Here is a 16,097-nt window from a genome sequence, read left to right on the forward strand (position 1 = left end):
AGAACATACCTGCAAACTCAGAAGGGCTGAAAAAGGTGACACCCCCCCCACCCCCGAGAAGAAAATAAAGGGAAAACAACATTTTCCCGGTGCTAAAACGATACTTTTAAAACGGTGCTATATATATATATATTTATTTTATTTTTTTAAAAGAAGCACCAATCCTACACAGTTACATACAGACAAACTTTTACACCGTTTAGCTGTCAGCATTGTAACCGTGTTTACTCCAGCTGCTAGCTAACGGTAGGCTAACGTTACCTACTGTCGAGTGTAGTGTTAACTAGCGTCCCGTGCGGCGATGTTTCAGTTGCCTCTAACATCCGTTTGCGGAGCATCAGAGAGAAGCGCAGGCATTTAAGAGGCACCGAAATCCACGGTCCGGTAGATAACGGTCGTTAAGGCACGGAGGTCTCGGCTATATAATTGTTACCTGGTATTTGTATGTTTCATACATTAATAAATTATAATAATTGTCCAAATCCCTGTTGATTAATAGACCAACATTGTCTATTTCGACGTGTAAGTTTGAGCAAGTACTGGACATCTCAACCCGGCTGAAAAAGCTTAATGTCAAGCCCTGGAATGTATATAACACCTATTATTAATAATCTATTAACAAATTAAAAAATTTCGTATTGAATGCCTTTATTAGTTATTGATTTTATCTTTACGTACACATAGTAAAACTAGTTTTTCTTGTTTGTTTATGACACTTCTCCAAAGTCTATAAAAGAGAGAGAACAGAAGGAATTACAATATATAAATAACTGACAAAGTATCTGTCACCATTTCAATCATAAATGACCTGTACATTTTTTTCCCCAATATGCTTGTAAAACACAAAAAATGTTGGAAAGAGTAGTAGTAGACTGTGTGAAGACGTGACGGAGCTGCAATGCCGTATGCGGAGCCGTAACACAACATGATGCCAGTGCTAATGGGTTAATCATATTTCCAGCTTAAATCAGAGGCTGAATTATTAGTTAAGAAAATGTGTGCAATAGTGCTGACATAGTTGTACTGACCTTGCCACATCAGGGGCCGTGGAGGGTCTGACGTTCTTCATGACTGCTTGGATCCAGTTCCTACGTATTCCTGCTGTCATGGCCGACAGAGTGTGCACTCCCTCCTGGGTCTAAACATTTAAAAGCACCATGAAATATACACCCTGTTGTGATGTTACCCTATATGTATTGTGATACAACTGACCAGCATTAAATAATTCTTCATTTTCAAAGTTCTGTTTTTGTTTAGAGGGTGTTTTGACAGTGTATACCATGAGATTATATACATTTGTCTACCATCAGAGATTTTGCCATTTTGTTGTAGTAGCTATCCGTTTAATATTTTGGGGTGTATAAGGGCCATTGTGGAACTGCTTTATTTGATTTTTCTATTAATATGGTAAAGTACTTTATTTGTTAGGTATTTTTTTATTCAATGGATTGGCCAAAAACTGGTTATTTTATCCATATACAGATTCTTCACAGAACCTCCAGAACATTTACTACATTATAAAATGCATCTATATCACGATACAAAATTACATATAAAGATATGAGATATGTTGACCCCTTACTTAGAATACTTATTGAGTTGTTTATGTGTTGATAACTACATGGTACATTTTGAGGCTGTAATTTGTGGTTATGTTGTATTGGACTGCATTATAATATGTGTGCGTCCAGTCGGATGTGAAAGCCCCCTTACTGCATTATATTTAATATTTTGAACGGTTACCTGCCACCAGAATTTTGTGTTTTTCTTGACATAAATAACAATGTTTTCACCATAAATTAATGCCTGAAAATGTATCAAGATGCATTCCCCCCCCCAAACCCCGCCCACACCCTTCTTAACCACGAAAAACCCTTCATGCTGTTGCATGGGCTAATGATAGGTTAATATTCCGTCGTAGTCCGGGATAACATTGTTATATCTAGTAAAATTAAAGAGTGAAGAATATAACAAGAACATTTTATAGGAAAAACATTTGTCCTTTATGAGAAGGCAAAGCCTCTTACATGTATTTGGAAACCATAGTTGCGTTGAGCCTGGTATTCAGTTACATTGTAGCAAGTAGACAGGTCAATCTCACCATCCAGGTCAGAGGCCTGAGGTAAGACAAAGATGAGACACAGGGGGGGACACATGAAATAAAACTGTTTAGCATAAAAAGTATTAAGAAAAAATAATATGCTTACCTCCTCTGCAATGGAATCCTTGTAGTATCTCAGGCTGTGATCAGTCAAAACAAACCAATATTTCTTCCACTATAACATGTACAGGAACAAAAAGACAAAAATAAGAGTTCTGTAAAGCAGCCACTCACATCCAGCACACACAGCATGTTAATATAATAAGATATATAAAAGTAGTAGTCTTACATTGAATGTCCAGTCAGTCAATACAACCTGCTCTACAATAGCACAGATTTTGCCTCTGTATATCATATTAAGATGTATTTTAAAGCCTTCAGGCTCCACCCTAGTCTTTTAAGTCAATTGAAGATCATGAACATCAGAGTGTGACCACACCCCTGTAAAGGCCAAGGAATGCTAGAGACATTCAAGAGTGCTTTAGGTGGACAGTTCAGATGCTGTTTGAACTGGCTTTTGACTTTCTTTATAATGAGTTTTTTTTTTCATAAAAGAAACTTCATAAAAATACCCAAACTAAATGTTTATTTATTGCACTGTCAATATGTCTGGATGATCTGAAGTAAGATACATACAATTCTTTCAATATTTTTTTTTTTTTTTTTACTCAAACACATTTTACTTAAACAAAAATAATGATTTATTTTACTGTATTTGGCACCAAGATAACATTTTTATTTTATCTTTGTTATTACTACTTTTTACAGACAAAGGCAGATTAACAGTTCATTAAGTACCTGGCTTTGCTCATCCAGCTTTACCATCCAACCTTTCTTGAAGTTCAGTAAATCCGGCTAGGAAAAAAAAATGTTGAAAACATTAAAAAACATCTACAGTCGGACATAGTACAGAAAAAAAAACGTGGGTGTCAAATAACATGCAAAATGACATCAGAAGCAATCAAATACAAATACAAACCATTTTCCTTTTTGAAAGTGTTTAGTAGATTACCACCACTTATCACAATATAGCTATAACTTAGCCTGAAAAGTAGCCTGAAACAATTCCTAAATATTCCTAAACAATATGTCCAATTCAAGTGCAAAATCATATTGTCCTTCTAAAAAAATTAAGAGCAGAAAAAACACATGCTCACTCAGTCAGCTGAGGGTAGAAGTTGACCCTACCAATGGATCAAAGACAAATTTAGAAGATATCAGGTGACATTGTCTAAATGCAGTCCACTGGCCAGGGGCAACTTTTTTCAGATTTGTCGGCCTGCTACTCCAGCTGAGGATGCAGAACCCAGTGCTTAATACTGTTGTAGCCGGCTGTGATTCCACACAGTGAAAGAAACACACGTGAATGGTGACCTCAGGAAGCAGTGGCTGTGATATACACTTGCTTCTCTGGCCAACAGAAATATACACACGACACAAAATGGGTGCAATGAATACACGCAGCAGGCAAAATCTGCACACAAAGGGAGCAGAATGAGGAGTATAACCTTGAGAGTAGAGAGAGAGAAGAGGGCTGCACTGCCCCTCGCAGCATGGAGGTTTGGCCTACAACATCCACACCCTTGCACCACCACACCATGGTCAAAGAAACATTAGGAAAAACTCACAATGCTGCAGTACATATCTGTCTCATAAATGCTCCATTTCCCCCATTAGCAATTTCCCCAGTAAAACTAGGAAAAAAAGGTTTTCTGAGCAAAGCTGTCATGCTGTTTGGGGGGGGAACGACCACAAAGATCTTTCTCAATTTTTAATTCTCTCAAAGGCTCTGACACACCAAGCCGACATCAGCAGAAAAGGCAGTTGGACTCAAAAAAGTCTCTCAAAAAAGTGCCTTGGAACACACCGAAGCAATGCCGACTTGAGCGTACGTTCGGGGCGTGCGCGAGACATAATACGTCTCCATGACAGCAAGCAGCGCTAATCTGTATCGTCGCCCAAAAACTGAAAACCGGAAATGACGAAACATCTCTCTAGACCTAGTAAACACAGAGCACGCTGTCGTCAGTCATTGTTTTCATGAGAGAGTGTTGATAGTAGTCAAGAAGGATCGTTGTTGTCATTACTTGCTGAATGGAAGAAAATACGATGGCTAGTAATAAGAAGATACTGGCGTTGTCAGCTCTCGGGCTTCTTCTTGTGGAAGAAGCACTGATTCGCTAGTCAAGGGCTAGCACTCCACCAATCAGATTGGTCAGTGAGTCAGACTGCCCACTGGCCGATTCAACAAGTCAAATCAGCCAAAATGGATGCCGGCGGCTCCTCCGACTGACGACGGCACGAACACACCGAACAGACTCGAGTCACTGACCTTGCCAGACTGTCCGACGGCCGATAATTGGGTTGGTGTGTCAGAGCCTTAAGCCTGTTACCTAACCAAATCTAGCCTCTCTGCCCCAATAACAACCCAGTGACCTCTTTCTCCCAGCTGAAGACCTAGATCCTGACCCAGGATCCTACAGCTTAGCAGAGCGGGAAAGGCTTTGTCTGCGAGACCCGAGACACACTGAAACACACTGGCCTTCAGAGGGAATTTTAATAATCAACTGTTGGTTAATGTCCAAACAATCAGAAGAAATTTAAACCCAAAAGTTATCATGAGCTGTATCAGCTGCATCTTGCTATATCTAACAATCTCCTCTAAAAGTGCACTAGTTTGTGTGTAGCTCATATGCAGGTTTTCTAGCAGCATTGTGGGACACAACAAGCAGCCTGGTGTGTAGATTTGACTTGGGTGTAGAGCTGAAACGATCAGTTGATTATTTGTTTGACAGAAAATGTATCTTCAATTTGATTTTTTTCAAGCAAAAATGCCAAAACATTACCTTGCGTCCCAAAATCTGCTTTGTGTAACACACACTTAACTGAAGCTGTCACTCTTTATACACCTCATGACACACACACACACACTTAACTGAAGCTGTCACCCTTTTAACCTCACTGAGGAATATGATTAATTTAGTCTCAAATGATGAGTTCTTACACACACACACACACACACACACACACACACACACACACACACACACACACACACACACCTTGATGAGGCTGTTTTACAAAAGCAAGAGAAGAGTATACACTCACCGTCATGACGGACTCAGTGGTCCTTCTGTCCAGGGACTTGGTTCTCCTCAGAGGTGGCAGGGTGGAGGGAAAATCCAGACCCTGACCCATGTCATGCCTCTGCTCCTAAACAACACACATGCAAGTTTTTCTACATTGTTTTTATACCTGTTTAAAGTTAACTTACACAGTCAGTTATAGTAAAAATATACAAAATAAAATTGAAATACAAAAGAATGCCCTTTGTTCTTTGTGAAAGTCAGCATATGGAATATAGAATCTAATTTGGGTGGGAATTAATGTGCTGTGGAAATAACAACTGCTCCTTCTTTGTCAATCCACGTGTTTTGTGAGTATCAACTCTGCACCACACTGAACCAAAGAGAATGAAAACAACACTGATAGCATAAGGCTAAACTTGCCAACTTTAAATCTGTTTGTGCACTGTAAGCAACAGTAAAAATTAATGATAGCTTGTGTGTGCGAATGCAATACACAAGAAGTCTTGGCATCTTTATCCATATGTGATATTTTTATCTGTGCATGACTTACAAAGATCTAAGGCCAGAATACAAAACCCAAATGTTTAACAGTGTCTGACTGTGTCTCTGTGCCTCAGTGTGTTGGGTCTCTGTGCTCCTAAAGTTGGGTTTTGAGTGGTTCTAGCTGAGCGCAGAGGGCCAGGGTGGGAAAGGGAAGCATAATCATAAGGGGAATCCCACCACAGAATGGAAAATGGAAATGAATACAGCAAACGCTGCTGACCCCTGACCAAAAACAAAAACAAAGACAGGACAGAGAGAGGGAGAGAAGAAGGGTGAGGGTGAAGGGAAAAGGGGAGATGCTGTGATAGAAAAAAAAGAACCAAAACCCTCAGTAGTCGTTTCAATGCCCAGCCACATCTTTTCTGCAATGTGATGTTTAAAAACACTGTTTACACATCTTTACACCATATCTTTTAAAAAAAACTGCTGCACAATGTGGCACTATTGGATCACATATTCACACACACACACACACACACACACACACACACACACACACACACACACACTTACCTCTTTGTGAAAGCGCCTGTGCTCACTACGGCCCTGTCTGGCTCCACTTATCCCCAAGTCCTCCACCTCCATTTTCTCTGGATTCTCCAGATCCAAGGCCTCCAACTTCTCAATAACACCGGAGCGACTGCAAATCAACCCACAGACACACACGAATAACAATCCATTATTTTATTTTTTTCCTATACATTATCAGTCTTCTTAATTTTTTTCCCCAAGCAAAATATCCTTACATGGTAATTGCACTGAAATGCCTGCAGAGCCGTTATGATTAGTCAAATATGACTGATAATGGATTTAAAAATGATGGAAACATTTGAGAAGAAATGTTCTCACATGAGGGATTAACAATACAGACATTGTGTTGCTCTTTGTATTTTCTGATGATGATGTTTGATTTAGTGTATGTCTAAACAATAGGCAGAACAATTGGCTGAATGTTGTATGATTAATTGTTGTTGTTAACCCATTGAAACTATTAGCAAATGTATTTTCATCCTTTAAATCGCTTAGCCCTGCTTTTGTACATTTCAGGGTTTAAGATTTAAGAATTAGGAAGAAATGAAAGAAGAATTGAGTTTGGCAAATATGACAAGGCTTTTAGGGCCTTTTCAGATATGGAACATGAAACATTGCTTATATCAACGATCTGTTAAAGCAGTGGCTTTTTATCATATGCACACAGATGCATGGAAATCTTCCTTTCGGCTTTATTCAGAGATGGCAACTTAACATTAAATCCACTTTTTTGAGTAAGCAAATGAGATGTACTGTCCTTTTCTTACACCAGTAATTGAATGCAATTGTTTATTACAATTGTTCATTACAACAGAGCCTATTTTCAAAGAAAATCCAGTAATTTTGTCCTCTAGAGCCACAAACAGGGTATTAAATTTAATTAATGACGTGGTCGGGCTGGCTCAGTGGGTAGAGCAGGCGCACATATATTTAGAGGTTTATGCCTCGACGCAGAGGTCCAGGGTTCAACTCCGACCTGTGACGATTTCCTGCATGTCTTCCCCCTCCGTTTCCCCTTTCTCACCTGTCCTGTCCGTTAAAGGCGGAAAAGCCCCAAAAAATAATCAAACAGAAAGTTTGCTGATCCCAGACCACCCGACTCCCCGCAGGATCAGCAAACTCTCTGTTGCTGCTGTAACACAGGTTAAACGCAGCGCCGCCGCTGGCCACCAGGGGGTTTGTGCAGCTAAAGTCACAGCCTACCTGGCTGTTGTATGGGCATGTATGTACAGAAGGAGAGGCTCTGTCCATTAATGTGTTGACGGGACAGTATGTAAGCGCTCCTATTTTCCTCTACTCCTCCTTTTCCTTTCACACCTGGCATGGATGGAGAGACTGAATGGAGCAGGAAGCTGGATGTGGGAGGAAAAAGATGAACCCCACCTGACCCACTTGGTGTGTTTGAAATGTTGCCATCTCTGGCGTGTGTTAAGACTAAGACCTGTGACCTCTGCACGAACAGTACCAGTGGCCGAGAGGCAGTTAGTTAGTTAGTAAGACTGATGATAAAAAAGGGGAGGGGGGATGGGATTATTAAGGGACTGTTTGTTATTTAATTAAGGGGCCACCGGAGGAGTTTTGTGGCCTCTAACCTAAAAAGACGTGACCCTCCCCTCGTCAGTAATAATTTCCCTATGACCCTCCAAAATTATTTGAAAAAGAGGAACGACCCTCCCCTTACGTGCAAGTTTGCACTTAGCAAAGAAGTACAGATACCATTTGATTTTTACAGCCATGACGTACAGGAGTTAACCTCTGCATTCTCATCTTACACATCACACTCCTCTGTTATGGTGTGGTGGCCATTTCAGTAGATTTACTCACTAACATAGTTGTGGAAACACAATAAGCACTGGAAACTAAATGCACACTTCATGCATTACTGCATTACTTCAAATACTAAGTTACTCCTCTAGTAAACTAGTATTCACATGAAATAAAACAATAAAACATTGAGACCATTCAGCAAAGGACACCAATTCAACACTGGTTGCTATGGATTTGTCACTAGGCTTCGTCATTGTATATTTTAGCACATAGGTAAAGCTGCCGAAGCTGAACATTATATTCCAAAACATATATGTTTATTTTTAAAGCAGATTTTAAGTTACATTGTAACAATTTAACAATTCGCCCTTATGAAATCCAATCGCGGCACGGCTGTTTTGGAACGCAATAGACAGATGCTTAAATTCAACTAAAATGTAACAGTGAACAATCAGTGTTGGACCTACAGTCTGTTGAGATGCCTCTCCAAACGCAGAAACGAAGCGCACTAACACCATAAAACGTTAAGACACGTTGAGAAAAAAGATCCGTATTTTGCCGTAATCCAATGACACGAAAAAAAAGTAATCCACAGAGATAAGTAGATCCACAAAAAGGTAAATGAAACGGTGTATCCAGCAAGGCCTGCGCGCGTCACATTCACCAGCCAGCTCCAAACAGGTGAACGAGGCCTCTCCACTTCACCGTTTAAACAAAGTGGAATAAACGTATAAAAGTCCAAATCTACACAAAACCCGCAATCTGACATCACATGTATATACATGGCATTTAGGAAACCTTTATTGCAAGGTTGGCACGGCAAGATGTCCAGACTAGTGCAACAGTAACTTTCGTTTTTTGCGTCCTGCTGCTCCCATAGTCAGCCAGGTAATATTTTTTTTACTAAAGCAGTATATGAACTCTGATGTATTACCTATCACCATTTAGTTGTTTTGTGTTATATAAGATATTTATAAAATATCTGGTCATGCCAGATGTAATTATTCCACTCATTTTTTAAACAATGTAATTACCCGTTTGAGCCACCAGGGGGGCAGTGCTCCTCCTGCCCCCCCAGCAAACTCCTCGTATGCGGTCAGACCCATCTGCTAGGGGGCCGAGACTGAGAGCTACATGGATAAATATGCACCAAACAAGCCACTTTGAAATTTTGCTCTTTTCATGAATAAAAAAGTTGGGTGACCCCCCCACTCAGACTAAAAAATGTTAGATGACCCTCCCCTCAGCATAAAATAAAAAGACATGACCCTCCCCTATTTTCCTCCGGTGGTCCATTCCATAAATACCGAACGGTCCCTAAGTAACAGTTTTTTTTTTCAGAAACCCAAACGAGAGGGCTTTTATGGTGTCAGATATATGTCATATGTCACGAGCGCAATAAGACATGCTCACTAGCATATTATATTATTTCACACGCGCAGATATTAACTGCCACTCGCAGGATATAAGTCCTCACGCACCAAGTCAAAAACAGAGTTGTACAGACAGCTGTGAGCGAGAAACAAAAATAGGGAGAGACAAAGAATGGCACGTGTGTATAAAACTAAGCAGCAAGTGCAGAGAGCAGCCACAGCGCACAAGAGAGCGTCCGCTTGGTAAGTGCTGGAGGGCATACACGCTCTCACAGGTAACTCTGCTCTCGAAGTGGATTTCATCATTAATTTAATTTTTTTACCAGTTTAAATCACCTGGTCTGTTTGTCTTGGAGAGGAGGAGAGCTCTGCAGATAATTTGGCTTACAGTATAAACATTGTGAACACTGAAGGAATCCTAACCAGGAGAAGCTGACTGCAATGATGGCAATGGTGGTGAAGACAACTCCCCTGATTCCACGCTATTTTATAATGTCAACAAACTGAGTGTGTGACCCCTAGTGACAGAAAATGACATATTGTACGTTGTGTTGACTTCGGGTCACATTGACCCGTTTTTGAATTTTTGTTTTATATCAGAAAATATGGGACGTAGAAATAAGCGCTGAAAATATGTAGAAGAAAAATTTAACAATTTCTAACGTTGGAAAAAGCAAAAACAAACTGTGAAAAAAAGCCGTCAAAAACATCGGGAAAAAAAGTGTTTTTTTCAAGGTTGACAGGAAGACAACACAAGGGTTAAGGGCAATGTTTTGGATAAACACTGTTATGGAACAACAGCAGGAGACAGGAGAAGCATACACTGACCTCCTCTCAGGGCTGAGGACGGCCTCCCTCTCCTGCCTGTCAGGGCTCTTAAACCGGCTCCTCTTCTCAGCCTTTCTGGCCTCAGCCTCCATCCTTCGGGATCGAGGCGTGTCGTGGTGGCTGTAGGAGTGGCTGCCCCTCTGGTTGGCCGGGTGGCTGTCGGTGCTGCCACTGGCGTCCGAATCCAGAGAGCTGACTGAGCCACTGATGTGGGAGCCGTTAGAGAGCAGGGAGCTGCCTGAAGGGAAGGGGTCACTGGGGGTTGGGGAGAGGCAGCGCGGGACGCCTCCCAGGCTGGAGCATGAGCCTGTCGGGGAGAGCAGGTCACTGGGGGGCTGGGGCGCAGAGACATGTAGCACCAGGCATCCCCGGTCAACCTCGTCGCCATTCACTGAGCCGGCATCAGAGCCCTGTGGTGCACAGTCACCTAGACAAGAGAAAGAGAAGACGTCGGAGAACCTCATAACTAAAAATCATAAACTTTACTTTGCTGTGTTATTATCTTTACTGCGATACATTTTTTACCACTAATACCTCTAGAAAATTCAAAAAATGTATCACAATATCAGATTTTCACTGCAAGATTATCGTGACGAAAAGAATTCAAGATAAAAATATTATTACTGTATCTATAGAAAATCTAAAAATAAAATTAATCTTTAACTTTTGTTTAGCAAAGGATAATCACCTCATTATTTCGGTTGCTGCCCAAACAGCACAGCTCTATTGATACTAGAATGAATGTCATGTTATTTCATAGCACATGGCCTCTGAGATCAGCACTTTTATGCACACAAGCCCAGTCTGAAACAAGTCCTCTGATTCGTCGACAGAACCGAATCAATGCATCATGGGTTACAATCTTGCTCTCCGTAGGCTTCATCTACATCAACAACAACACCTTTCAATCTGAGTAAATGGATAAACAATCACAAAAGATATTCATTGTTGGATTTATTAGTTTTAAAGATGTCCTTTAAAAAAACCCACTGCTGCTTCATGCTGGATTACAATGCTCGTGAAAGGGATACGCAGTATAGCCCTTGTTGGAAAACTTTTTAAGGACGTTTTTATTCTAAAATAGTAATAGAGTACTTTGATGTCATATACGACATCGGGGATTGTGTGGGGCATTGAGAGAGGGAGACAAAGCGAGAAAGGAAAGAAACGGAAATGATTTAAAGCCCATGTTGCATTAACCACTATTGTTGATTAATGGGTACATAAAGCACTCAACATATGTATATCATTGTTATAAATGTTTTCAAATAGTGTTAAAGGACAGTTTTCGTCATTTTAGTCGTTTAGTGGGTTTTTTAACGCAATTCGGTGATGACGTCACGTTGGGGAGACGTACCTCAGCCTAGTACTAGAACTATGGTGACTGGGATGAGGAAGGGGTGTTTTTACTGTCAGTGAATAGCACTGAGTGAAAGTCAATGTTTTCTTTATATCTAGTGACAGTGAGTTAGTTCAGATAAGTACCGGTAAACTTATCTAGATCTAGAAATAGAAGGCATCATGCTAGCTATGGGCTAACTTGCCAGTCCCACCTGTGAAATCCCCCAACGTTGTAAACACATTTTCGATTATATATCTCACTTTTTGATGGTAGCATACTAGCTCCAGTAACAACATATTTGCCCAGTGTTTATTTATTACTTGGACGGGGATGCTGTTTGGCTTTTCACAAGTTTAGACAGCTAGCTAACGCTACGCCAACGTTTTGCTAACGTTAGTGCAATAGCGTTAGCCTAGACGGCTAGGTAAATATTACGACTGCCTTCTGAGTTTCCTGTATCTGCGTCCACGTTGTCAACATAAGACCTGTGGCGTTAGTGCTCCTTTTGTACCGTAATTGTATTGAATGAAATGTTAAGCTTCGCTCCTACGAGATGGGTGGGTTTTTGTTACGTTACACACAAAGCTAACTGGCTATAGTTAGCCTGTGCGTATGCTAGCGGAATTAGCTAACGTTGCGTAGCCAGCCAGCAGCTTCGGCAGTAGTTTCAACGAGCTAACCACGACAGCTAATACATCCACAAGCGTCTCTATTTCAATCATCAGTGCAGGTTGACTGCTTTTAGCAGCAGAGGTTGATTGTGGGCGACAATACTGTCGTGGTTAGCTCACCGAAACTACTGCCGATTGCCAAAGTTGCTGGCTGGTTACGCAATGTTAGCTAATTCCGCTAGCATACAGGCTAACTATAGAGGGTTTTCACGACGCGTCATCAGACCCGAAGTTGCCATGCTGGAGGTACTCCGCATCACAACAAAGCACAGGCACTGAAGTAGATCCCGAATGGTGTCAAGGAAAATGGTTAATTATTGCCGTGTTTTAGATTGTACCAATAGGTCAGACCGAGAAAAACATCTGGAATATTATCGACTTCCAAAAGTTATTAAAAACCAGGGAGAGGAATGCAAGAAGTTATCAGAGGAAAGGAGGCGCTTGTGGTTGGCAAAGCTTAACCAGGATCTATGAGGGAAAACTCTGTCTTGTTCGGTCTTTGAAATGAAAAAAAAAAAAAACTATTGAGAGTCACTTGGCTACACCTTGACTATCGCAATTATATCATACAGTTAAGGTTAGGTTGATTAAAGACGTTATTGCATTACTTACTTTGGCTTCACAACACATTGGTCGTTAATGACTTGGTACTGCGTCTCCCTCACCCATCCACACACCATCTGGTTATAAGCCTCCAAACTTTTGTAGGATTTAAGGTCTTCCGCTGTGTATGGGCTCGGCGAAAAAAACAGGTAGTTGACTATATCGGGATATGCAACTGAAGGAAGAATCACTGGGTCGCCATGGATCCAAGAAGAGGGAGCTAACTTGTAGGGATCTGCACCGCCAGTAAACTGTAATTTCTCAAAATATCGCGCCTTTTTGTGGTCCAAGTCCTTCCATGCCTTTGCATCTTGGATGCGTTTTGATGAGCTTTTCTGTTGTTTAGATATAAAGTATTAAAGCATCCAAAGTGCACAATACTCCATTCAGTTGTTTACACCCATAGACAGTATAAGAGTGGACCAACAGATCCTGTTGCTCTGGACGGAGACCAGTTAAGGCCATTAGAAGCACTTTTCCGGTGAGCGCTGAGCGTTACTGCGCAGCCTCCAACTGAGAGAGTAACGACGACGTAATGTGACGTGAGCAACCTATCTGAAAGTTGGAAGTCTTCTGGTAGCTGTGCCAAGAGAAATCTCAATCATTCCCAATCTTGCAGAGACGGAGAGCGTAGGTATATGTAAGGAGATAACATAGGCACAGGCTAATTATTGCTAACTAAAATGCTAGTTAACATTAGTAATTAAATTTAAACAGCTAATGTAAGTCGAAACTGTCTGCGAGCTTCTCCTGTACTATACGGTAAATCCTCTACTATGCGACAGTACGTCCCGTGGTTATGACACAATCGTTAGCCAATATTTACAAAAACGTCTGCTATGGAGTCATAACGTGAGGTACAAGGTATTGGAGCCTTTTATACATTGTCGTGTTTCTTTAGAAATAAACAATGGACAAATAAAGTCTTTAAACGCTCCAGGTGTAAAGATATTCGCTGTCAAAGTGACGTCAAAATGAATGGCAGTCAATGGGATGCTAACGGGGGGTGAGTGCTTATTAGCATCAAAATGGCGCCATAGGAGGTTCGGGTTGTGGAGAGAGGCTTACCCCCTTGACGGAGACTAGTGAAGGCCATTAGAAGCACTTTTCCGGTGAGCACCGAGCGTTACTGCGCAGCCTCCAACTGAGAGAGACGACGTAAATGTGACGTGAGCAACCTGTCTGAAAGTTGGAAGTCTTCTGGTAGCTGTGCCAAGAGAAATCTCAATCATTCCCAATCTTGCAGAGACGGAGAGCATAGGTATATGTAAGGAGATAACATAGGCACAGGCCAATTATTGCTAACTAAAATGCTAGTTAACATTAGTAATTAAACTTAAACAGCTAATGTAAGTCGAAACTGTCTGCGAGCTTCTCCTGTACTATACGGTAAATCCTCTACTATGCGACAGTACGTCCCGTGGTTATGACACAATCGTTAGCCAATATTTACAAAAACGTCTGCTACGGAGCCATAACGTGAGGTACAAGGTAATGGAGCCCTTTATACATTGTCGTGTTTCTTTAGAAATAAACAATGGACAAATAGAGTCTTTAAACGCTTCAGATGTAAAGTTATTCGCTGTCAAAGTGGCGTCAAAATGAATGGCAGTCAATGGAATGCTAACGGGGGGTGAGTGCTTATTAGCATCAAAATGGCGCCATAGGAGGTTCGGGTTGTGAGGAGACGCTTACCCCCTTGTTTACACCGAGTGCCTCCAACATGGCCGCGCATCCAGGTTACTGCCCAGAACATGACGTCGGTGAAAACCCTCTATAGCCAGTTGGCTTTGTATGTAACAAAAATCCACCCATCTCGTAGGAGCGAAGCTTAAAGTTCCATTCAATAAAATTATGGTACAAAAGGAGCACTAACGCCACAGGTCTTATGTTGACAATGTGGACGCAGATATAGGAAACTCAGAAGGCGTAATATTTACCTAGCTAGCTAGCAGTCTAGGCTAACGCTGTTGCGCTAACGTTAGCAAACGTCGGCGTAGCTAGCTGTCTAAACTTGTGAAAAGCCGAACAGCATACCTGTCCAAGCTGTGTTTCACCTTCCCTCCAATATTATTATACACATAGTGAAGACACATGGACTCGGTCGAGACCAAAAGCCATATTTTGCAACACCAGTGGCACAGACCATAGACAGTGAACTGAGACGGGGCTTTCGTCTGTCGTCTCCCCAATGTGACGTAATGCAATGCATTGTGGGGGAAAAGAGAATCATTGCAAACCGCTGTAAAATAGGACTACCTTTTCGTATTTTATTCCGTTTTGTGATATCCATTGTATTTGATGTTGTTGGGTAACAGTTTAAATGTTTATTACCAACAAGCAAATTGCGTAAATTCATTAGAAAATAAACCCTGCAACATGGGCTTTAAGAGGCGCTGGATTATTTACATATTATATGCGTGTTATTAACATGATATCAATATTCCATTTTTAAATATCATGGTTATAATCAATACCGGTATATAGCGAGACCCTAGTATGAACTACTTAACATTACACAGAGTTCCTCTATACAAAAGTGTTATTTCTCCCCTAACCTGCGGGGCCCAGCGGTGATCCTGGAGGCAGGTCAGCAGGAGTCCAGACAGCAGCTCCCTCAGCCTCTCTCTGGTTCAGCTCTTCCTGCCAGATAATGGAGCTTGAATCTGGAACCATCTCCGCCTCTGGGATACCAGAGCCGGTCACTGCTACCTTGGCTGGACCTGGTTCCTGGACATAAACACATGAAACAGTCAAAATCAAAGGAGCAAGAAAGGTGAAATATCATATCAAGCTGTGACAAGTACCCTTTGTGTACTGTGTAAGGAGTATTACCTGGGAGGTCGTAGGCTCCACCTTGCGTTTCTTCTTCTGGTTCTGTTTGTTGGTTCGGGGGTATACCACTAGCTGTTCACTCCACCTGGAGACAAAGGAGAGTGGTTTTGTGTGTGTGCACATACTACTCTACCCTCCGATCAGCAGACACATCAAGATAACTAACCCATTGATTATCTCTTTATTCTCTCCTCTGATAAAGTACTCCTGGTCCGGGGTGATGATGCACAGGGAGTTCTTCTGACCCGTCTTGGGCTCTGCGTCTATGACATCTGTACAGTGGTTCATGTTCACTGTGCCCTGAGGCAGTGTGCTTGGCTAGAGGAGACACAACATGACATTAGTCTGTGTATTCGCTTATACAATTTAACCTTTGGATTAAATGGAAATGAAAACTGGAATGCTGAAGCAGAT

At 41.4% G+C, this 16,097-nt stretch overlaps 1 protein-coding gene across 4 annotated transcripts in view; it reads right to left on the reverse strand.

Moving 5' to 3' along the window:
* Window positions 1–16,097, reverse strand: part of LOC116034873 (myosin phosphatase Rho interacting protein) — a 75,493-nt gene that overhangs the window by 28,873 nt on the left and 30,523 nt on the right. For all 4 annotated transcript variants that reach the window (XM_031277630.2, XM_031277631.2, XM_031277633.2 and 1 more), the window contains exons 4-13: window positions 15,850–16,001; window positions 15,684–15,768; window positions 15,407–15,578; window positions 10,233–10,659; window positions 6,247–6,373; window positions 5,210–5,314; window positions 2,900–2,956; window positions 2,208–2,276; window positions 2,028–2,117; window positions 1,029–1,138 (exon numbers count right to left, since the gene is read on the reverse strand). In XM_031277630.2, coding sequence (XP_031133490.1) covers window positions 1,029–1,138; window positions 2,028–2,117; window positions 2,208–2,276; window positions 2,900–2,956; window positions 5,210–5,314; window positions 6,247–6,373; window positions 10,233–10,659; window positions 15,407–15,578; window positions 15,684–15,768; window positions 15,850–16,001 — 1,394 coding nt within the window. The remainder of the gene's footprint in view (window positions 1–1,028; window positions 1,139–2,027; window positions 2,118–2,207; window positions 2,277–2,899; window positions 2,957–5,209; window positions 5,315–6,246; window positions 6,374–10,232; window positions 10,660–15,406; window positions 15,579–15,683; window positions 15,769–15,849; window positions 16,002–16,097) is intronic.

Source organism: Sander lucioperca, chromosome 22 (genome assembly GCF_008315115.2).
Source record: "Sander lucioperca isolate FBNREF2018 chromosome 22, SLUC_FBN_1.2, whole genome shotgun sequence".
NCBI lineage: Eukaryota > Metazoa > Chordata > Actinopteri > Perciformes > Percidae > Sander > Sander lucioperca.